The 24,449-nt window shown below is 35.4% G+C and overlaps 1 protein-coding gene across 1 annotated transcript in view; it reads left to right on the top strand.

The window, feature by feature from the left end:
- Positions 1–306: 306 nt before the first annotated feature.
- The window catches only part of SNX30 (sorting nexin family member 30), a 167,142-nt gene continuing 142,999 nt past the window's right edge, over positions 307–24,449 (top strand). Inside the window, exon 1 of the mRNA XM_074280851.1 lies at positions 307–573. Coding sequence (XP_074136952.1) covers positions 409–573 — 165 coding nt within the window. The 5' untranslated portion in view covers positions 307–408. The remainder of the gene's footprint in view (positions 574–24,449) is intronic.

Below are 24,449 nucleotides of genomic sequence, written 5' to 3'. Positions count from 1 at the left end.
GAGAGGGAGGAGCTGGGGCTAGAGCGAGGAACAGCGCGTGAACCCGAAGTCTCAACACCCAGCAGCCCCAGCTAGCAAGCAGTAGCAGCAGCAGCAGCTCCACCAACAGCTGAGGCTGCAGCAGCAGCTGGAGCGCGGCTCTGCAGAGTCCAGACACGCGAGAGAAAGGGAAGGAGGGCGGGGAGCCGCGGGCTCCTCCTCCCACACCAGCCGCGGCCTCTCAGCCGAAGCGGGAGAGCCCCCTCCCCTGCAGCTCTCCTCCGAGACGGGGGCGGGGGCGGGGGCGAGGAGAGGAGGAGGAGCGGGGGTGGCTGAGGCGGAGGTAGTGCTCGTGGCGGCGGGTGCTGGAGCTGCAAGGAGGAGAGGAGGCGGCAGCGGCAGCTTTTCCAGGGCCAGCCGCACTCAGCCATGTCGGCCGGAGGCGTCGGCACCCCCAAATCCCTGCCCTCCTCCGGGCCCAAGTCCCTGCAGGACATGCCGCACCCTCTGGCCGGCCCCAGCGGCGAGGATGTAGTTGGCGGTGAGCTCACCCCCAGCCCGGACCTGCAGCTGCCCCGCAGCTTCGCCGACAAGGTAACGAAAGCCCTGCCATCCCCGCAGGGCAGGGAAAGGGGGACGGGGGCTGTCAGGCCTGCAAGAAAATGTGAGCGGGAGTTGCATCTTATGTATTTGGGAAGTTGGGCTGTAGGGGTTGATTTTTCTCTCTCATTTTCTCCCGTGTCCCGTAATGGGGATGGAGGGTCCTGGGAGCAAATCCTGGCTGGCCCCTCCGACTGTACTGTCCTACTGTGACATCCATAGAAAGAAGCATCTCCTTTTTCTCCCCCGTCCCTTTTGGATTCAGGAACCCCGGGGGGGAAGGAATAAGTGTGATTGTGCTCCTTTGTTGCTGAGCCGTAGTGCCTCCGATCCGGAGGAACGGGCACTTTTCTATCCCCCCCAGTCTCTGGAGTGGAGGCCGTCCGGCCTTCTTGTGCAGATGCCAGAGATGGGAGCCTATGCTCCGCTGTGACTGTTAATGGGACTGGCTGGAGGTTGTGGTTCTCTGAACCTCCCCTCTGAGGGATGTTCCCAAATAAGTTACCGCTTCCTTCTACTTCTTGAGAACCCAGAGAAGCAACAGTTAAAGGCTTCTGTGGGAAGCCTGAGGATCTTCATTCTTAACCTTGTGGCTTTCCTTCATTAAGTCCTGTGGGTGAGAGATTTCTGGTTAGGTTGTGTTTGCATGTTTCAGATCAGGTGACCATCAGACCTCCTGAGGCCGGGGAATGGTAGTTTGGACTAGAGTCCTGTTAATTTCAGTCTGGGTAGCCCCTTTTACTTGGATCCCGTTCTGATTCCTTAAAGTTGAACAGATCTGGTGGCAGGAAAACCATCCTCTCTTCTTCCTCCGTCTCCCTTTTGTAAATGGGGTGGTTCCTTTTGCCTCCAGGAGCAATGCAAACCACATCGCTGTTTTGAGAGGCAGCAGAGTCTTTGGAGTGGCAGGGGGCTGGTCACCCATATCCTGTTGCTTGCCATTTCAGCACAAAGCTTTTGGTGTGCTCTGGAATTCAAGGAACGAGTATTACAATAGCTTTTTGCTAATTTATTCACCAATTTCCAAAAATAAAGGTAGCATCAATGAGCGTAAAAAAATCCAACTTCCAGAATGGACTACTGGACTTAAGCTTTTCCCCAGCCTTCTAAGGTGGGGCGGAGTTGTGAGGGAGACTTGGTGGGCTTGACTCCCAAGATACTTACGTTACAATCCAATAATCACATATATGTTGAACATTCGAAATGTAGGATTCTTTATGTCCTGAAAAATCTGAGGCAAGCAAATAAAAAGAGGAATTGGAGAAAAAGATAAAAAGGGACCTTGGAGATGCATGCACACACATGTTTACATATATACATGCACACACTCCTATATTCATATATGCCTTATGAATGTATGTGTCTATGTGTATACAGGCAGGTACAGAATGCATTATTCATATACATATATAATCTTTTTTCCTTTTGTTTGGAATCCTAATGTCCACAATATTGCTGCATGTGGAAACTCCCTCCTGATAATGAAAGAAAACTCATCTTTAACTCATAGAGTTCCTTGGGATGTTGAGAGAAAAAAATAATTGGCTTATGATTGCTATATGTGTTGGAGGCAGGCCGTGAACCCAGGTCTTCCTTACAGGGCATTTATCATGAGATTGGTTTGCTTTTACCATAATAGAACAAAATCATAAGGTCTTTAGAGGGGTGGAATGCATATATGTTTATCCAAGAGCAGCATCCTTGGAAAATAAGTTCCTCTAAAATCTTTGTCCTTCTTGTATTTACTAGTGCCAAATTTAACTCTGGTCTAACTCAATTATGACTTACAGAAGTTTGGAGGATAGTAAAAGAAACTATAATCTTTATTCTAATTACTTCTTGCTTTCTTAATAAGTCTCAAGGGAAGGGAAAATTGCCCTGGAGGCATTATTATTAATTAGCAAACAATAAAAGCATCCTGCAGTATGTTAACTGCTACACAAAACATTGTAGTAACATCATGCTGACTTTAGGCTCCCAAGAGAATGATTTATAGTGAGCTACTTTGGTCCTTAGAGACCAAATGAAGGTGTCTCTGACTTACACCTACAGATTTTTTTTTGCCTTGTTATTTTTAATTAAAATATGCATATCTTTTGGGTATGATATGATTTGAGTACTCAAGAAACAACCAATGACAGTGGGAATGTTTGTTTGGTTAGCAGAATTTTTTCCCCTTTTAAATAAGAAATATGATTTCATTAGTATACAGAAGTTTTGATGAGCAATTTCCTTTTTCGAAACACATCAGCAACTTCTCTGCAATTCAGGTCCAAGAATCATCGTTACTTAGCTGGTATGGTATTATAGTATATGTCATATTAGCTTGGGTAGTATTATAACTGTTATAGCCTTGACCCTATAGACAAGTCACTTAATCTCAAAAAATGTTAGTTTTCTTATCTGTAAAAAGAATAGAAAACTCTTTTACAATGTTGTGAGGAAGTGAAGCACTGTACAGACAGGCTGCCACTATTGATGTATTGATCACAGCTAGAAAAGTATAGTACATTAATAATATTAAAGCATTCACACAAAAGGTGTAGATGGTCTGAAAGTAGAAAGTAGAATGCTTTTGTGAGCCATTTTGCTGTTCTAGGAATTGTAATCAAATGAGATGCTTAATAGATCATCCTATACAGTAACAACCAAAAAAGTTTACTTAACAAAATAATGGAAAAGATATATAGCAAAAATATAGCACTTGTTCAGGTAAATACAGTTCATTTTTGTGGATGGATCTGTTCAAAGCTTTTGTGAGGTACTCACTGTGTGAATTGTGTGACATTGGGAAATTAAAAAAAAAAAAAAAAGCTAAAAATAATCCCTGCCCTCAAAGATCTTTCTCTTTTTTTCTGTTTCTTTTTTTTAATTAATTTTTATAATTATAATATTTTTTTGGCAGTACATATGCATAGGTAATTTTTTTTAACAACATTATCCCTTGTACTCCCTTCTGTTCCGAATTTTTCCCCTCCTTCCCTCTACCCCCTCCCCTAGATGGCAGGCATTCCCATACATATTAAATAAGATCTTTCATTTTAAAGGAGTTTACAACTCAATGGACCATAAGGTCCTGCCATGTCTCCAGACAAGCCAAATATTATTGTTCCCACTTTACAGATCTATAGATTTTTACAGTTTCTGACTTACACTGTCTACTAATGCAATATGTGAGAGTTTGAGGAAAGGTTGATTGAAATATGACAGGGATCAGAAGTATGTATTGACTGGCTTGGAAGTGGTACATCTGTCAGCCCTTTTAATACCCCAATCTGTGGTCCTCTGGGAACAACTGCCCTGACTTTGACAGTAGGGGAGATGGGGGAACTAGCCCAGCATATCTGCAAGGCCTTAAGGGACCGAGAAGTTACATCAGTGACTGAACCAGTCAAATCTCAGGAGCAATTTGTGAGTTTTTTGGGAGGAAAGGAGGGAAACTAGTCTATCTGGTAGCAAGAACTCTAGCAGATACTATTCCTACTAATAGATCCCACTACTATCTAAATCAGAACTTTGCCACAAATAAATTAATGTTTCAGTATTTTGAAGTAGTGTAGGAGTTGAATTATAGAAGGGTCATAGTTGGTTTATTTTCTATCTACTTTTGCCTAGTCTCAACTTGGGAAACATGATTTTAAAAATATTATATCTAATTTCCATTAATGTTTAATTTAAATACTCCAAACTCCTCTCCAAAAAACAATTAAACAAACCATCCAATATTGAATGTACTGGGTGTTCTTGAGACATTTAGGTCTGGTGGGATATACCTTAGAAGGCATAGTCCTTGCCTTCATAAAGTTTATGATCTAGTTGAAAGGCAACATACAACTGTGAAAAGTCAGTTATTGAATACAACAATAAAAAGGCTATCACAAAGTACTGTATGCTTATCAAAGGATAATATAATATAGGCTACATCTCTATGGCTAGGATGGCTTAGGAAAGCATCGGGGAATAAGTATCTAGATTAAGTTTTAAAGGATGGAGGAAATGTAGTTAGATCAAGTTTGAAATGAAATAAATTGCATATGGACACCATAAATGAGGCAGTCAGGGAGCAATTAGATTGGTTTGAATAAAGTGGAGGTTTCATTTGAGGAATAATGGATTGGATAAAAAATAGTATGGAGCCAGATTGTAAAATATCTTGAATATTAAGCCAGGACATAGAACTAGGTCTTTGAGCAGAAAATTTAAAAAAGCAAAGCAGTGTTTTAGGAAAATTCATATGGTTGATCTGTCAGATGGATTGAAGAGTAGCGAGACAGAATGGAGGTAGAGAGATCAATTTGGTTTTTTTTTTCTATACTAGGAATAAAATATTAATTGAACTAGAATGGTAGCAAAGAGTGGGGAAAGGGATAGAATGAGAAAGATTTGGGAGGAAGAATTGAAGTGGGGTTAGTGACTGACTTAAGTTAGTAGACAGAAAAAAGTGTCAAAGATGACTTCCAGATTTTTAACTTAGATGACTGGATGTGAGGCATAAACAGAAACTGAGAAATCAGGAAAGAAAGCCTCTAGATCCCTTCAGATGACTGTGGAACATATAGCTAACAATGATCTGCTGGAACTGGAAATGTGAGAGTGGAGTTTGGGAGAAAGGACAGTATTAGAAATGTAGATACGCCTTTTTTTCAGCAGGGTTAATGGAAGTGAGATTGTGTAGAAAAAAGTACTAAAGACACTAAAAAGGACATAGTCCCAGCTCTCAAATTTTTAATTTCAAGGAATGTCCATATTTAATAGGATGGAAAGAAGAAAATACAGTATTTAGGGAGACAGAAATGATTCAGTGAGGGTAACAGCCAGGAATAGAACCCACATAATATATTGTCATGGGGTAGACGAGGAAGAATTTTAAACAGGGGAGTTTTATGTACAGTATTTAAAAAAAAAAAAAAAGCACAGATTGTCAAGGAATATAAGACTATGGAAGGTCATTGACCTTCACTGGATTCAGTACAGGGGATTAAGGACAGGGGTTGTGAGGATGTGATTAAATTTATTCTCTCTGGAATGAGTTATATAATGACATATAGAGTAACAATTTTGAATCTTGATGCTTTCTGCAAAATTTTAATTGCAAATGTAGGTGAAGTTGAGCCACACAGTCACTAAAACATACTCTTTATCTAGGAGCAGCCAAAAATGGTGGTGTTTTTTTATTGTTTTTTGTTTAATAAGTTTTTATTGATGTCTTCCATTTTTTACATCATCATAATTAATTCAGTATCCATCTTCTTCCTCTGCCAGAAAGTCATCCCAATAAAGAGCTAAAGGGACCAAATTCATTGTTTAGTAGCTTTTTGCTGTCATTATTTAAAACATATGCGTATTATTTATTATGTTTAAATTTTTAGCTACTTTATACAAGTCAGCTAACTTTTTGCTTTAATTGTTTTAATTTTGTCATTGATGTATTTTGCAATTTATTTATGTATTAATAGAGATTGGTCTTGAATATTGTGAAATTTCTTTTATAGAAGTGCTTTAATTGAATATAATGGGGGGAAAGTGGTATATTACCTAGTCTTTTAAAAAAGTTAGTTCCATGCCTGTGGATTTTAATGTAGATTTTCTTTATTCTGAGCTTATGTAATGGAAAATTTAAAGCTCAGTTTTGCAATTCTCATTATTGGCATTTATTAGTTTTGAAAAGCAGAAGAAGAGACTGCATTGATTTGTTTAAAATGAGTTGATTTGTAATAGATAGACTGTCCTGTTGGAGACTTTGATTTAAATCCTTACATGTTATAGAAGATTGAATCTAGGGGAAAAACTAAGGTATTTTGGGAATAGAGCCATAAAATGTATGATTGTAATTCGTAATTCAAAAGCTACATTTGATCTTGCCTGAATATTCTGTGGGTATTGTTTTGGAAAGCTGTAATTGAAATCAGAATGCCTCTTATACTTTATTTAATATTGCAAAGAATTAGATTTAGTATCTTGATTAATTTTGAAGAAACAACTTTACTTTTATTTTTCTTAAGTGATTTCAATAAAAGAGTGGATGAAGTATTACATTTTCTTTATATTTCAGTTTAATAGCAATTTATATCAGCAGCAACTTTAATATTCTACACATAAGTTTTTGTGTTTAAATGTTGGCATAAATGGACATTAAATATGCTCATCTACAGTAGCTGAAAGCTTTCATGTTTCAATCTTGTCATATTCTGAAACTTCTTTCCCTGAATTCCTTGATCTGCCTTCTAAAAATTCAGAAAAGAAAAAAGTTCTTCAGATTTCTGTTTAATCTGCAATTGTACCACGATTATTCTTAACTTGTTGACATTGGGAATTTGCCTTCTGCTATTAAAACCTTATTTCCATTAATGGTGTTTTTAGAATGGTAGCTTAGTATCATTGAGACCTTTCATAACAAAGATATATTTGTGAAGACATTAGATTTTTTTCGTTATTTGGTTCTTTGACCAACTTTGTTTTTTAATTGGATGTTAGTAGATAAAACGACTGGAATGGATGATCTTAGCACAAAGAAAGAAGCAGCATGGTATAATGGAAAGGGCATTGGATTTTGGAGGCAGAGGACTTAGGTTTGAACCCCTCTGTTACTTCCTACAAACATGACTTAAGGAAAGTTGTTATTTGGTCTTCAGGTTTTTCTGATCCATGTAGGGATTTGGTTTTAAGGCTCAATGTGAAAATGGCAGTGGAGAATGGTCAGGGTTCAGTGGTGCAGAGCTAATTTGCTAATATTGAGAAGTTGCCAAAATATATTACTAACTCTATTTATTCTTCTGGACCCTCCAAACTGAAGTGATAGTATATTTTCTGTTTCAAATAGTGATACCATAGCCATCTATTAAAACTCTGAATTCTCAGAGATTTATCCCATGAAAAAGGCTATGATTTTGTATTACAAAAAGGCTTTGAACTCTACCAAAAGCAGATTACCTTGTTAACTAGAGAAGGAAGAGGCAGATTTTTGTTGATGTGGATAGCAGAAACTCCTAGGATGTATTTTATGATCAGATTGCTAGAGTATAAATTTGTGTGGCTGAGTTTGGAGGGAAGGGTGTTTGGAGAACTAAATGAATGAATGAAAAAGTATCAAGCAGTTACTACGTGCTATAATACTTAGGATACAGTTTAGAGAGTCTCTTTTCTCCTAGAGTACATACTCTAATTGGAGAAGATAATGCATGAAGAGAGAGAAGATAGTTACAGGATGGATGGCATAAACTAAGGGTACACATTTAGAACAAAATACATATTCAGACCATTGGGAGATCACATGACACCATCTAGGGATCTGTAGGGTATTGCTTCAATCAGTCAGTCAAGCTGCTCCAAAGTAATTAGTAATTCCTGAAAGACTTTAGGCTGTAGTAGAAGAAAAGATGGTAAATAGTCTTCCATGTTACTAGAAGGATAATGCTTGGATATTTATGGCTTAACAGTTGGTATATACCATGTTGCTCTTTCCACTCAACTGTCTTATGACTGGGGTCTGTAGAAGGGTAAAAAGAAGAGGTAGGGAGAAGAGCATTCTTCCTTTCTTTTCCTATTACATTAAACCTACATTCAGCATATGGAGGTTGTTTATTCATTTTTGTAAAAGATACTTTAATTTGTGTCTCTTCAAGGACAAAAACTTTTTTCCCCTTGCAGAGGGATCTTCAGAACTATTCAGTATGGTTTATCCAGTGAATACCCAATAACTATTGATTGAATTCCGTCATTTTACTAATTTAACTAATCAGGTATGGGAAACTAGATGTGGTATGAGAAAGTTGTATCATTGTAGTATAATGGGGAAAGTTGGAAGTTCAGATCTCTGGTTCTTCTGCCAGTATTTTGTGTAGCATGGAGCTGGCCACTTAGTTCATCTTTGCCTCAGTTTTCCATCTTTAAAAGCTGGGACATTACCCTTTATGTGTGAGACAGAATTTTGGAATAAAATTAAGATAATTATGTTAAGTAAGTGAAAATTTTTTTCAAATGTATATAGCTTTTTATTTATAAGATATTTGCATGGGTAATTTTACAACATTGACAATTGCCAAACCTTTTGTTCCAGTTTTTTCCCTCCTTTCCTCCACCCCTTTCCCAGATGGCAAGTAGACCAATACATGTTAACTATATTAAAGTATATATTAAATACAATATATGTTTATGTATCTTTACAGTTATTTTGCTGCTAAGTGAATTTATCCTTGTACAATTTCACTCTGTGAGCCGAGTAGTCTTATCCTTTGCAATCCCTTCTTATTTTATGAGAACAACAACCAAAAATAAAAGTGAACATATTTAAAAGATATGGAAACAAAGTTATGGTATTTTACTTATTGTGATTAACTAGAAATGTTTATAAAACAAGTTTAGAAGGCTATATTGATGTTGACTATTGTTTTCTATAAAACTTTTAATTTTTAAAATGCTACATGAATCTCATCTAATAGTACAAGTCAGAATGGTTAGTGTCTAGTGAGTAGCTAGGTGCATCTTCAAATTGTAGCAGGCACTTCTACTTGATATTAATGAGTTAAGACCCTCAGGCTTTCTAGATATGGAAATATAACTGCTAAAAGTTTTCTCCTACATTTTTTCAGTAGATGGAAGCTGAGATACTTTTCTCCCTGAATATATGAGATAGAGTTGTGCTATTATTAGGTAAATATATCAGCTCTATATACATAAATAATTATTTCTTGAAAGCATGCAAAATTCTACTACGGGATCACTTTAGAAATTAGTTTTAAAGATACTAATGATGCTTTTGTCTGTGTTGACCTGATGGTTCTATATTTTAAACTTAAATTGAGCAGAGCAGCATGTGTGTGTGTTGTTGTTATGTTGTATTATAGCATATTGTAACATGAGGAAATGCAGTTCTATTGTTCAGTCCATGGTAATACACGGCACTCACTATCTGTTGTCTAACATTTTCCAAAAGCCATTTCCTATGGATACAGATTTCGCTATTTCTTTTTTGTTTTTACCCTCATCTATATAGTCATTTGGTTTCAAGGCCCAGAATGTAAATGACTGTTTTCCTGCTTGGGAAAGGGAAATGAATGTATTTTTTTTTCTTCTGTTTATAGTGCTATATTTGGGGAAAATATTGCTATATTTGTTTATAGTGCTATATTCTGGGGAAAAACAGCTAGAGAAGTAAGAATTAGAATTAGTTGAAATTTGAATTTGTTATTGCATAAGAGCTTGCTTTTATGCATAGGGCACAAAACTTTAGAAAGATTCAAAGTATTTTTGATTAGAGAAGTTCCTTGGTTTACTCTTTTATTCAATTGGCCCAAACTTGTTAGCATTGTTGGTTAAATTAAATTAATCTTATCTGTCTTGTGTTGCAAATCAGCATAAGTAAATCTTGTCTTCAAGACTCACTTGAGCAAATGGGAAGAAGGCAATGTCAAATCTGGTGTTTCCTCTTGCCTTAGTCAGGCAGTGCCTATTGGGTAGTGTTTTTGGGAAATTTTTAAGGAAGTCTTCAAGGAACTGTTGTTGAAGCACTGAAAATATTTTATAAAAAGTAGTTTAAGCCATGTTCTAAAAAGTAGGAGGATAGGCATAAGGATGTCTTAAGACCAGAGTAAAAGGCTTGGAACAGTTGCTGTAGGAAACAAAAAGTCTCTGAGAAGTCACTGAAAGGATTGTTGACCATAATCTGTGTCAGAAATACACCTATTTCATAATTGTTGTTTTTTTGTTCCTTGTTGTTTTCTTTTGGTTTTTGAATTGATTCTGTGATTTTATTGGGAGAAGAAACTTCTTTTTCCATTAAAGATCTGTACTTGCTCTACAGCATAGAATATTAGAGTTGCCTGTGGTATGTAAGAGGTTTGCCCAGGGTCATATGGAAGAGGACTTGAACTTGGTCTTTCTTAACTCCCGTGCTCATTCCCCATCTACTAATATAGTGCCTCTATGGTATGTAAGTTAAGAATTTAATTATAGTAGGGACATTTTGATGAATATGTAACAATGGAAAGTGACAGGCCAGAACTTTTTAGAATTAACAGTTTTCTCTGGTTCTCTGAAATGTTTTTTTAAAAAAAAAATGAGCTACATGATTCTTTGGTTGACTGATGGAAATATTTGCTTGCTTTTCTTCCATTTCTCATCTTCTGTTGACACTGTATTACCATCTTTTCTTCTCTCCCTATCAATTTAATTCTTCCCTTTATCCTCTTTTAATTTAGATAGCTTTGCCTAGGTGTGACATTTGGATAAATCATTTAATCTCTTTGTCCTTACTTTCAATTGTAAAGTGATAGAGTTGGACCTGGTGGTCTCTGAGGTTTCTTCCACAGCTTCAGTTTTCTGATACCTAGTGAAAATTAAATTTAGCACCTTCTCTACTCACACTTCATTGTTTCTAACTATTGCTCCCCATTATTCTTTTTTTTTTTTCCTTTATGCCCTTTGGATTTGCTAATCTCAATCTGAATCATCTTCATCCTTTGTAAATTATGAGTCCATAGTCCTTGTCTCTGGTATCTCTTATCATTGTATGCTTAAAACTCAGCCTAGAAAATGTTCATTATCCATCAGCAATGTGTGGGTATCTGGTTTTTTTTTTTTATATATAGCATAACCAACAATTTTGGAGGGGGGCCAATTTGATGGGTTTGAGATGGTCTCCCAAAGTTGTTTTAATTTATGTTTCATTGATTTGTGGGCAGCCTCTTTTTGAATACTTTATTTCTATCTCCTTTTCTTCCAGTTTATTGATCTAATGAAAACTGAGCTCAACTTAAACATACTTGAAGCCTGGCTTCTATCTCTTAGATAAGCCTTATCCTTTATTACTGAATGGAAGTCTTTCTCCTTTCTTTTCTGTCCCATTGCAGGATCACTTTTCTAATCATCTCTTCTAATCATCATCTCTAATCATAAAATCCATGTCTTGCATTTTGAACATGCATTTTTAACACATCATTGTTTCTGATCCCTTTTCCCCTCTCCCATCCATCCCTTTTATGTATTACATGGAGTCTGTATGTTTTTCTGTTATCTTTCCCTAATCTGACATGTGGACTTTATAGTTTTTACTTCTTAGTCTCTGTTATTTGTTTAGAAGTATAAATGATGACGCAAAACATGATTCATTTAGAGTTGAAAAGAACTTTAGAGACTTTCTAGTGTAACAGACTAGAAACTAAGACCCAGAGAAATTAAAGTGAGTTGTCCAAGTATTGTGTGACAGGAAGTGGAACTTACACTCAGATGCCATGACTCCAAAGCCAATCATTCCATCGTGCCGTTGAAAACCTGGTACTTTTCTCCTCAGTGCTCTATTAGAGCTTTCACACTTAACCTGTACCTTAATGCCAATGGGACTTTCATACCTTCAGCCTTTCCTTTAACTTCATCTGGATGCTGTAGATGCTCCTGACCCCATTCTTGGCCATTATGAATTTCAAATTGCCAACAGGTACTCTTACAAGTTGTTGAGATTGGCTTTCTTGGCTTCCTACTATCCCAACTCTAGATTCTCCACATCATTTCTTTTGTTCATATTTCAAGATACCAGCTATAATATATACATATATGTGTGTGTGTCTCTCTGTGTGTATATATATCTGTGCATCATACAAGCACACACACATTTCCTTTTATGTCTGCTTTTCTCCTTTCTGATCTCCTTGAAAATCTTTCCCTCCAGGACTTCTGAGACACTAGATAAACTGTAAGTCTGTGTTTCTGGGGCATTTTCTTGTTTTTCTCACCATTGTATGTATTTATATGCTTGCCTTTTTCCAGCACTTAGCAGTGATTTGTTCACTTTTTTATTCTTCCCACTTAGGCTCATCCCTAAGTCTTAACAGAATTCATCTACTTCTTTGACTCCTATGAGGATGATTTCCTATGATTGATGATTATATTAATTTTGTTCCCTCAAGTCCGTACCATCCAGGACCTGTCTTGCCTGGATACACTGCTGGGACCTCAAATTTAACATTAAAATCTGTATTATCTTCTTCCTCTTCCAGATTTTTCTATTTATCAATACAACAGTTACTCTTCTTGCATTTGTATTTTATTTATGTTCCCATCATAATCATTCTAGCTCAGATATTTATTTTTTTTACTCCTGCACATTTTAAGAGTACATTTTAGATCCAACCCAAAAAACTGTATTAAAACTATTTTCATGAAAATCAGCATAGTGAAGTTGAAAAGCTAGAATTCAGAGAGATTAGGTAGTTAGGAAATGGAGGCAGGGAATAGACTTGTTCAAGAGGTATCTTTGTTCATAGTCAGAAGACATAATTTAACTCAATTACAAGAAATGCTAAACCTACTTCCACAGTTTCTCTAGTGAAGAGGGGGAAATGTGGGTATTTTCTACAAATCAAGAAGTTCATTCCACTACCATGTTTTTTTCATCACTAATTTACTTTAATAAAATTCTTTCCAATTCATTCATAGTTTTTTGCTTGCTTGTATTTTTTTTCCCCAGAAATGTCTCAAGGATCTCCATTTCTGGTTAAAATTTTGTATCTGAAATGTGTTTTCTTCAGGCTATGCACTATAGCCTGAGTTGCTATAGAAGGCCAAAATATTTCCATTTCTGTTATTAGCAGACTTTAAATCTATTCTCCTTCTAATGTGTCTTATATCCAGTTATTGTATGCATCTCATTCATTTCAAATTGTTTTGTATAAATTTCCTTCTGTGGTTCCTCATTGTCTTAGGATAAGCTCAAATTCCTTACATTGGATCAAGATATGTGGCCTTAGCCTATCTCTGTAATCTTTTTTTCTTTGGTTCCCCTACCCTGCTGGAACCCTTTGCTGTGGCTAAATTGATTTATTCTACATTATTGTCCTAATCAAATACGCATATATCACAAGAACTTATGCTTCTTGTTTTTTGCTTATTACTTATGTCTGCTTGTAATGTCCTCTCTGTTTCTGTTTCATCTTATATTCAAGACACAACCTAAGTTGCCCACAATAATCTCTCCTCTGAAATTTTGTAAAATTTATAATTGATATTTGGTGTGTATATGGTGTGTGTGTGTGTATATATATATATATGCATATATATATATATATATATATATATATATATATATATATATATATATATATATGCTGTTGCTTGTTTTATGCAAATATTTAGCTTCCCAACCATTTTAACCATTGCTGTCAAAAAGATTACAAATTATGCATTTCTTTTTAGCCATCATAGAGCATCATATAAGTTTTACAGTTGTTTTCCTTTGCAATTAATGCTTTTGTATAAATTGTCCTTGTGGTTCTGATCATTTCATTGTGCACCAATTAATACAAGCCCTCTTCTAATTTCTTCTAATCAATCCCTTTTGTTGCTTCTTATAATGTAATAGCATTCCATCATATTAATTTACTATAATTTGCTTAAGCCAGAGATTCTAAAGTTTTTAATGGTCCTAGAACCTCTTGGCAGTAAGGTGAATTTAGTATGTGGATTCTCTTTTTCGAAATTTTTTTTGTCTTCATTCATAATTGAAGAAGATGCTAAATTTCAGTTTGAAGATAGTGAGAATAAAGATGTAATTTTTCCCCCATCATATTTTTAGGACTTCCTCAAAGTTATACATCAATTCTAGATTAGGAACCAGAAACTTTTGGTTCCTCAGTTCATTGACACCCACTTGTTTTAGCTTTTTCGACTACAACAAAAAGGAGGTTTTGAATATTTTGAAAGTAGAAGTCATTTCTGGCTTTTTGATCTCTTTAGAGTATGTATCTAAGTAGTATTGTTTGGTCAAAGACTATGTACAGTTTAGTGACTTTTTGAGCAACTTCCAAATTTCATTTCAGAATGGTTAGACAGTATGCTTGACCTCTCAAAGCTTCTCCAACAATTACCATGTTTCCTTTTTGTCATCTTTGGCAATTTGTTCAGTGGGGTGGAAGCTCAGTGTTACTCTTAATTTACGTTTTCTTAATATTAATGATTTCGAGAACTTTTTGCATGAATCAGTTACCCAGGAACTCCTGCATGGGTTGGATAGGACTTTTTTTGGCCCTGTTCCCTCTGGAGTTTGGATGGTACTGGCAAAAGGTCTTAACCACTACCATTAAAAACTAGCCTTTGTCTCAGTTTCTCAGAGGATTACTACAAATTCAGGTCTTGCTTTGTCTCTATGCCCTCTTATTGTATGATATCCAGTAGACAAATGTTTCCATCTTCTGCTCTGGTCCTAACAGGTTCTAGTAGGATATTAAATGTATTGTATCTAGTGCCCAGGTACTGTGTTTCATATTCTAGGCTGCTGGTGCTTTGTGTATCCCTCATCTCAGCTTTGCCTTAAAAGACACTTTTTTCTTTCTTTTTTTTTTTTTTTTTTTTGGTAGGAAGAGGTGAGAAGAAAAGTTGGGAAGGAAAAGAGGTAGGGAGATGAAAAGTTGCCCAGTGGTTTTTTCCTGTTTTCACTTTTTTTTTTTCTCTGTGGTTTTTCTAATCACTTATTAAATAAATTATTAAAAAGGAGCAGATTGATTAATGGCTAGATTATGAATTCCATTCTCGAAGTAGAAGTTTTAAGTTAAGTCCTAAGGAGTCTGTATTTTTCAGAATATGAGTCTTAAAGTTCAGTGAATTATAGGATGTGATGTTGTAATTTACTTCAAGGGACCTGCATTTCATTGCTTTGGATATTTGCTCTGCTGATACAGGTCTCAGCTCCAGTATGGCTTTATAGTGAATCAGAGGACTATCTTTGTGAAGTGCTAATGGTTAAAAACATTTCTTCAGCCTATTGTAATCTTCAAGGTTAGCTAACATACAGTATGTGGTGGGTTAAAAGCCTTTCTATCTTGGGAATAATAACTGACATTTATATAACATTCTAAGATTTAAAAGAGCTTTAATACATTTTTATTTAATTTGGATTACAGTCTAGGGAAAGGAGGTAGGTAGTCAGTCACTCCTGTGCCTTTGATACATTAGAAAAGGATGTCAATAAAGAAAACTGTAATTTAGAAGATAAATTGACAGATCACCTTTCCATAGTTTTTTTTTTTTTTAAGAAGTTGTGATCAAGTTTCTAAATTGAGTATTAGTTGGGGATGGAGGTGTAGTTTTTATTATCTCTTTTCCTGATGGTCCAACTCTTAATCTTTCTGTGCTCAGTAGCAGATTCTCTTCTCATAGTCTCTTAACAGCTGTTCAAACCCTCCCTCTGTTTCACAATTATATCATACTGTTTGTGCCATCTGTTCTGAACTGAGACACTGAGTTCTGTGGTATTGTGTGGCCCTGGTGCCTTTACCCTGAGAGCACAAATACTGTGGCTTCTATAGCAGAATCTATTTCTCTTCCCTAGTATGTTTTTCTGCAAAGCTTTTGACCGAATTGATTAGACTTATTGTGCTACACTTAATGTGGAATGGTCCATGATGCCCACTTAAATTTTAAATAATATGTTAGTAGTAAAATATGGTTGTCATATTTATTGCTGAATTAGCCTGCTAATTTGACATGGCAGAATACTGCATCTGGCTGAGCCTTAAGTTTTCTTTCTTGTAACCAAAGTTTTTCTCCAGGTATATATATATGTATGTGTATATATATGTATATATGTATATGTGTATGTATATATATATATATATGTATATATATATATATGATAAAAAAATTAATGACGATATAAGAACTGCTTAATGAGTTTTTCTGCTATGGCCATCATTTGTATAGCTCAGAGAATTGTCATTCAGATTTCAGGGAAGGGCAGAGTTATCTATCCCAGGCAGCAATATTCTGTAGCTAAAGATTTCAAAGCTTTTTCTGAATTTCAGAAAATTAGAATTTAGGAAATATAGGTAAGGCAATATCCAATATCTGGATATTAATATTTTAGTATTTTAATCAATTAGTCAACTTATTATTAACTTTTTAATGTCTACTGTGGATCAGGTGCTAGTTAGATTTCAGATAAAAATGAAGTAGATTGTGTCCTCAATAAATACTCATTAATTGGTGTATATATTTCTAAAAAGAGTAAATACAACTTGATAGAAAGGGGGCAAGAAAGGGAATTATTAGCATCTGGGATTAGGAGAGACCTATAACATTAGATATCTTTGAAAGTAAATTACATAAATTCCAAAATACTATGCAATATTTTCATATTATAAATTATTTTCAGATGGGGAGGAATGTGAAGGAAAATGAAATCATCAAACAACAGTTACTACTCACTTTTTCTCAAATTATTTTTCCATTGAATTGCTATAACTTCTATGTAGCTGGGCAGAAACATTTTTACTGGGTATCCCCTGTCCAAGGTACATTTGATATACCAAGAACCACAGTTAGAGGGGAATTTGAGTGTTGATAATAAACTAGTGCTTGAATGGATATATACAGCTGGCATCTTATCATACAGTGTCTTTCTAAGAAGCTCTCCTGGGACTACCATATTGACTGCAAAGCTTTTCAGTCTTTAATTTTTGAAACCTCATCTCCATTTTCAAACCTTCCTTGTACTTAGAGATGTGACTGGTAGAATAGCCTTTTTTGTTGTTCTGATTCTGACTTGAGGAAATGTCTTTTGATTTAAATTTGCTACTTTATAAAAATGGATAATGATGATGTCTATTAACTCCATGACACTACATTATTAATAGATTATAAATATAAAACCAGTTGCTTGATTTTTTTTTTCATTGAGGATGTATTGGGGAAAACTTTTTTAAAAACTATCAAATAGAGATTTGTTTAAAGGAACGTTATAGCCTGATCCACCAAAAAAAAAAAAAATAGGGATAATGTCACAGGTGTTATGTTGGACCTAGCTTCTGGATCCTATTGTGAAATTTTTACACCTCAAAAATAGATAAATCAGGGCTTGATTTATTGTTTTGTGGATTGTCAAGAAAATGATTGGGAAAACTATAAATACCACAAATAATGTAAATAAACTTTAAAACTTATCACATGTACATTTTTCCTTCTCAGAATCAGCCATTAAACATTTGTCAGCCCATCCCTGTAACTGAAGTGATGATTTGACTATTAAAAATAAATATTCCATGATTTCATTGCTTTTGGTATTCTTTCCACTAATGCAGATAGCAGCCTCTCTTAAACTTAGACTTTTACTAAATATATTCATCACCTTGATGCCAACCTGTTGATTAACCTGTCCAAATTTAGCTAGTCTGGTCCTTGGATGACAGCCAGGTAGTCTGTTACCAAGCCTGCATTTGAAGTGTTCCTATCTTGGTAAGAGCTATCTAAGCTAGTGCTCTGTGGATATAGCTTTTGAGACTCTAGGGTCAATGTGAAACCATATGGGGTTTTGGAAATAATAGAATGAGGGAGCCATAAATGATGGTAATGGCAGTTTACTGATTACTTACTTCAAAATGGGGACTATTTCTAGAATAATACAAAGCAGAAAAGCTTATAGAAACTGAAAGATGAGTCAATATTTGCTTTTCTGCACTGCAAGTTTGCAGTATGGAGGATGGTTATAGCAAATTGATAGGAAATGATGAGAAGTTGTGGTAGGGGTTAACGGACTCTATTCTCTTCTGTTCACATGATTCTAAAGATATTTTTATCGAGAGCACCAAAAAAGGGCAGCCACTGTTTAAATAATTCAAAATAAAAAAGAAAAAGAAGACATGGACATATAGGCTATCCAAAAAAAGAAAAACAAAAACAAACAAAAAAACCAGAATGTTTATCGGCATGGATAGTTTTGAAAGATTTATTATAATTTATTGAAAACAGTCTTTTTTTAATGAAAATAAAAGTTTTCTTACTCCTCAACTTTTTGGCTTTTTATCATTTGATTGATTGCATGTGAGCCAATTACTCTTGACTCATTCAGAGTGATACTGCAAATGAAAGGGAGGCTGTGATTCCATTATCATGCGAATTATGTACAGATATGCTAGAGAGGCTTATTTCACATTGGCATAATAGCAGAAGTATTCCTACATAGCATCTCTTCCCAAAAGGGATGTGGATGAGAAAATCAACATTCAAATCAATAATTTTTAAACTCTTGAAAATCCTTTTGGTATGTAGTTGAATCTTGTAGCTATCCTTATCTTTTTATTTCTAGTTAATGTGAAAAGATTCATCAGGTTCCTGCCTGTTTAGCCATCCTTGAAATATTTAAAGCTGAAAGTTGGGGGTGAGATGGGGCAGGAAATAGAATAATTTTCTTACTTTCTTAACTTGGCTTCCCCTCAGGAAAAAAAAAAAAAAAAGAAAGAAAGAAAGAAACACCTGACATTCATGTAGGTCAAGTTGAAGAGTTGGCTTTGTTTTGTTAAAAGATCAGGATTCCCCTTCCTTCAAAATTCTCTTGCTACCTTTACTGACTTCCACTTTCGATAAATATTGTGGCAGATTCAAGAATTATGAGGTAAGAGTTGAGCAGACCTAGTGAGAAGGAATGTAACTAGGAGCATGTGATCTACTAGAATGGAAAAATAATGGGGCTCAAAACCCCCAGTCTTCTAAGGAACCTTGAGCTTGTCCTTTTTTCTCCTGGAGGGTAGAGGAGCCTTTGCTCTTTTTTGGTGGTTGGTAAAGATGCATTCTTTGGCTATTCCATTCTTGTCTGATGGCTGCATGAGAAGCCAAGATGACCTAGTAAATTATTGATTGTAGATCCATTTCCATCTTTCTCTTAAGAATATCTTATGTCTTTAGGATTATAAAATGCTAACAGTGAAAAGGAAGCTCTAGAAGTGTAAGGGATCTTAGTGGTCATCTAGTCCCCCCTCCTTTTTACAGATGAGGAAACTGAGTTGAAGAGAAATTTTATGATGTACCCCAAAAGTCATGTATTAAAGATGGAATTTGAACACAAGCCTCTGAATCTAGAGCCAGTCCCTGCTCTCAAGGTACTTATATGCTATTAATGAAGAAAAAAAAACCCATGTATCTACATACACATACTCACAAGTATAGTATATGCAGAACAGATGTATAATGAATAAATACAAAATATAAGATAGTGAGAAAGGATATGAAACTTGTAATTGGCAGACCTTGGGGTCAAGACCTGCAGCCAAGAAATAAAGAAATATTTATTAAGTACCTAGAGTATACTAGGTACTTTGCTAAATGCTGTATAAATATTATTTTATTTAATCCTCGAAGCAATCATTGGTATATAACTTTTACAAAGATAGAGGAGACTATCCAATAGGAGTTCGGTTAGAAGACTGTACTCTGACAAAGAAGTTTTAGTATTTATTACATTGTAGACATGCTGAGGATGGGGGGTGAAAATGGGGTAGTAAGGTATGGGAGACCATGAATGTAAGATAACTGAAATAATTCATGTATAGCTCTTTCATTTCAACTATCAGAAATCCGCATTCTAAACACAAGTGTAAAGGTCCCTTTGTCATTTGTCTCTGCAGTTTGTGGAAAAAGGGACTTTAAAAGAGGAGTTCTTAGAACAGGCAGAGTCTCTCTTTTTTAATTTTTAAAATAATTTTATAATTATAACTTTTTTTGACAGTACATATGCATATGTAATTTTTTTTTTTTACAACATTATCCCTTATACTCCCTTCTGTTCCGAGTTTTTCCCTCCTTCCCTCCACCCCCTCCCCTAGATGGCAGGCATTCCCATACATATTAAATATCTTATAGTATATCCTAGGTACAATATATATGTGCAGAACCGAATTTTTTTGTTGTTGTTGCAAAGGAAGAATTGTATTCGGAAGGTAAAAATAATCTGGGAAGAAAAACAAACAAACAAAAAAAAAAACCATGCTAACAGTTTATACTCATTTCCCAGTGTTCTTTTTCTGGTGTAGCTGATTCTGTCCATTATTGATCCATTGGAATTGGATTAGCTCTTCTCTATGTTGAAGATAGCCACTTCCATCAGAATACATCCTCATATAGTATCATTGTTGAAGTGTATAATGATCTCCTAGTTCTGCTTGTTTCACTCAGCATCAGTTTGATGTAAGTCTCTCCAAGCCTCTCTGAAATCATCCTATTGGTCATTTCTTACAGAACAATAATATTCCATAACATTCATATACCATAATTTACCCAATCATTCTCCAATTGATGGACATCCATTCATTTTCCAGTTTCTAGCCACTATGAAAAGGGCTGCCACAAACATTTTGGCACATACAGGTCCCTTTCCCTTCTTTAGTAGTTCCTTGGGATATAAGCCCAGTAGTAGCACTGCTGGATCAAAGGGTATGCACAGTTTGATAACTTTTTGGTCATAATTCCAGATTGCTCTCCTGAATGGCTGGATTCTTTCACAACTCCACCAACAATGCATCAGTGTCCCAGTTTTCCCACATCCCCTCCAACAATTCATCATTATTTGTTCCTGTCATCTTAGCCAATCTGACAAATGGATAGTGGTATCTCAGAGTTGTCTTAATTTGCATTTCTCTGATCAGTAGTGATTTGGAACACTCTGTCATATGAGTGGAAATAGTTTCAATTTCATCATCTGAAAATTGTCTGTTTATATCCTTTGACCATTTATCAATTGGAGAATGGCTTGATTTCTTATAGATTAAAGTCAATTCTCTGTATATTTTGGAGATGAGGCCTTTATCAGAACCTTTAACTGTAAAAATGTTTTCCCAATTTGTTACTTCCCTTCTAATCTTGTTTGCATTAGTTTTGTTTGTGCAAAAGCTTTTTAATTTGATGTAATCAAAATTTTCTATTTTGTGATCTATAATGATCTCTAGTTCTCCTTTGGCCACAAATTCCTTCCTCTTCCACAAGTCTGAAAGGTAAACTATCCTATGTTCCTCTAATTTATTTATGATCTCGTTCTTTATGCCTAAATCTTGGACCCACTTTGATCTTATCTTTGTATGTGCTGTTAAATGTGGGTCCATGCCTAGTTTCTGCCATGCTAACTTCCAGTTTTCCCAGCAGTTTTTGTCAAATAGTGAATTCTTATCCCAAAAGTTGGGATCTTTGTGTTTGTCAAACACTAGATTGCTATTTTTATTCACTATCTTGCCCTGTGAACCTAACCTATTCCACTGATCAACTAGTCTATTTCTTAGCCAATACCAAATGGTTTTGGTGACTGCTGCTTTATAATATAGTTCTAGATCAGGTACAGCTAGACCTCCTTCATTTAATTTTTTTTTTCATTACTTCCCTTGAAATTCTCGACCTTTTGTTCTTCCATATGAATTCTGTTGTTGTTCTTTCTAGGTCATTAAAATAGTTTCTTGGGAGTCTGATTGGTATAGTACTAAATAAATAGATTAGTTTGGGGAGTATCGTCATCTTAATTATATTCGCTAAGCCTATCCAAGAGCACTGAATGTCTTTCTAATTATTTAAATCTGACTTTATTTTTGTGGCAAGTGTTTTGTAATTTTGCTCATATAATTCCTGACTCTCCTTTGGTAGATATATTCCCAAATATTTTATACTATCGACAGTTATTTTGAATGGAATTTCTCTTTGTATCTCTTGCTGTTGGATTGTGTTGGTAATGTATAAAAATGCTGAGGATTTATGTGGATTTATTTTGTATCCTGCCACTTTGCTAAAGTTCTGAATTATTTTTAATAGCTTTTTAGCAGAGTCTTTGGGGTTCTTTAAGTATACCATCGTGTCATCTGCAAAGAGTGATAGTTTGATTTCCTCATTACCTACTCTAATTCCTTGAATCTCTTTCTCGGCTCTTATTGCCAGGGCTAGCGTTTCTAATACAATATTGAATAGTAATGGTGATAAGCAGGCAGAAGTCTTTTTAAATTTATTGTGTAATTCTTGAAAGGACCATTACAAAGGTTATTGAGCTTTATCAATCATGCCCCAAAGAAAAGAAAAACATTGATTAGGCTGTGGGGCCACTAAGTACCATTTAGACACTTGGTCTGTTTAGCCTTTAAACTTTTCAAATAGAAAAAAACTAACCTTTGTAAGCAAATTAAAAAACACATCAAATAATCAAGACGTTGAGGTTTTTAGAATACATGTTTCTAGCCTTCACATCCCTGCTTAGACTTGAATTTAAATTTTGGGTCTCCTTTCTTAAAGTTAATGATAAAATAAACAAAGGTTCTTTCTTCTCTTTCTCCCACTCCCTTTTACCAATAATAAGGGACATTTGCCTTATATGAGACGTTTGTTAAACACCTACTATGTCTAAATGGATTCATATTTGAAGCCATGGAGTTTATGAAGTGGAGATTGAGTTTTTCTTGTAATGTAATGGTAAACTTGAATTAGGGACAAGGAGAAGGATGATTTCAAAAGTTCATTTGTAAATGAGATATTTGAAAAAAATGTATTTTCCCATAGCAACTCTGTATGTGTCTATGTGTATGTATGTATATACACACACACACATACATATATCCTTTGGTTTATAGTTTTGCTGATATCTACACAGACAAGAATGTCACAGGTTGAACAAAATGGATGGATTGCTATCTGTACTGATAAAAAAAATTCCCAGTCCTTTAAGATTAAAGAATTTAGATACTTTAAAGTACACCTAACCTGACATGTGAAATACTATTATTATGAACTATGTCCCAATCCTAGGTCTGTGTGGGTGGAAGACTGGGAAGGCAAATAAAGATACTGTTAAGCACTGGATACTTTTCTGAGTCAGTCACTTCTCAAATGTACTAGACTTGTTTGTTTGCTAAGAGAAGAGGTCAAGGATTTAATAACCAGGTATTTCTAAATTAGAGATAATTTGTAGTTAGTTTCTTGCCACAGTTCTTTTCCTTTTCCAATATATCCTCTACTCAACTGTCAAAGTAATCTTCCTAAAGTAAAAATCTGACCACATCACCCTCTTACCTAGTTAAACTCCATCAGCTCCCTAGCATCTCCAGGATCAAATATAAAAATCCTGTTTGGCTGCTTCTTACCATGCCCTCTTCCAATATTCTTACACTTTATACCTTACCACATACTTTGGTTTCCAATGACACAGGTTTTGTTACTGATCCTCAAATGAGTTACTCTATTTTTACTGGTTGTTCCCTATGCCTAGTGCAATGGATAGAATGCAGGCCCTGAAGTTAGGAAGACTCCTCTCCTTGATTTCAAATCTCTGTTCAGACATTTACTAGCTGGGTGACTCTGGGCACTTACTCCTATTTGCCTCAGTTTCCTCATCTGAAAATTATCTGGAGAATGATGTGGAGAAAGAAATAGCAAACTACTCCTGTATCTTTGTCAAGAAAGTCCCAAAAGGGGGAAACTAGGTAGAGCAGCAATTGCCTCAGCAAAAAAGAAAGAAAAAGAAAAGAAAGTCCCAAATGGGGGTCATAATTGAGATACAGTTGAAATGACTGAACAGCATATACCATACATAATACCCTTCATTCTTGGAATGCTTTTCCTTCTGATCTCCTGTTTCCTGACTTCTTTCAAGCCTGAGATAGAAATCTCATCTTCTTTGGAAAGCCTTAGTTAAACAACCTTTGCTCGGTTGATAATTTCCTTTTTATTCTGTAGTAATCTTGTTTGTAGACAATTGTTTGCAATCTGTCTGTCCCATTAGACTGTGAGTTTTTTGAGACCAGAGACTTGTCTTTTGTTTTTCTTAATATCCCTAGAGCTTAGCACAATACCTAGCACATAGTAAGTTTAGCAAATCTTTATTGCTTGATTGACCTGTAGTTTAAGAAAACATGATATGCCAAAGCAATATATATATATATATATATATATATATATATATATATATATATTTTTTTTTTTTTTTTTTAATTCATTATTTATTTATTTATTTTTCTCTCTTTTTTCTCTTTTCCTGAAGCTGGGGTTAAGTGACTTGCCCAGGGTCACACAGCTAGTGTCTGAGACCATATTTGAACTCAGGTCCTCCTGAATTCAGGGCTGGTGCTCTATCCACTTCGCTGCCCCCAAAG

Source organism: Sminthopsis crassicaudata, chromosome 1, assembly GCF_048593235.1.
Source record: "Sminthopsis crassicaudata isolate SCR6 chromosome 1, ASM4859323v1, whole genome shotgun sequence".
Taxonomy (NCBI): domain Eukaryota; kingdom Metazoa; phylum Chordata; class Mammalia; order Dasyuromorphia; family Dasyuridae; genus Sminthopsis; species Sminthopsis crassicaudata.
Note: the sequence above shows the minus strand (reverse complement) of the source record. Positions and strands in the feature narration are given on the sequence as shown.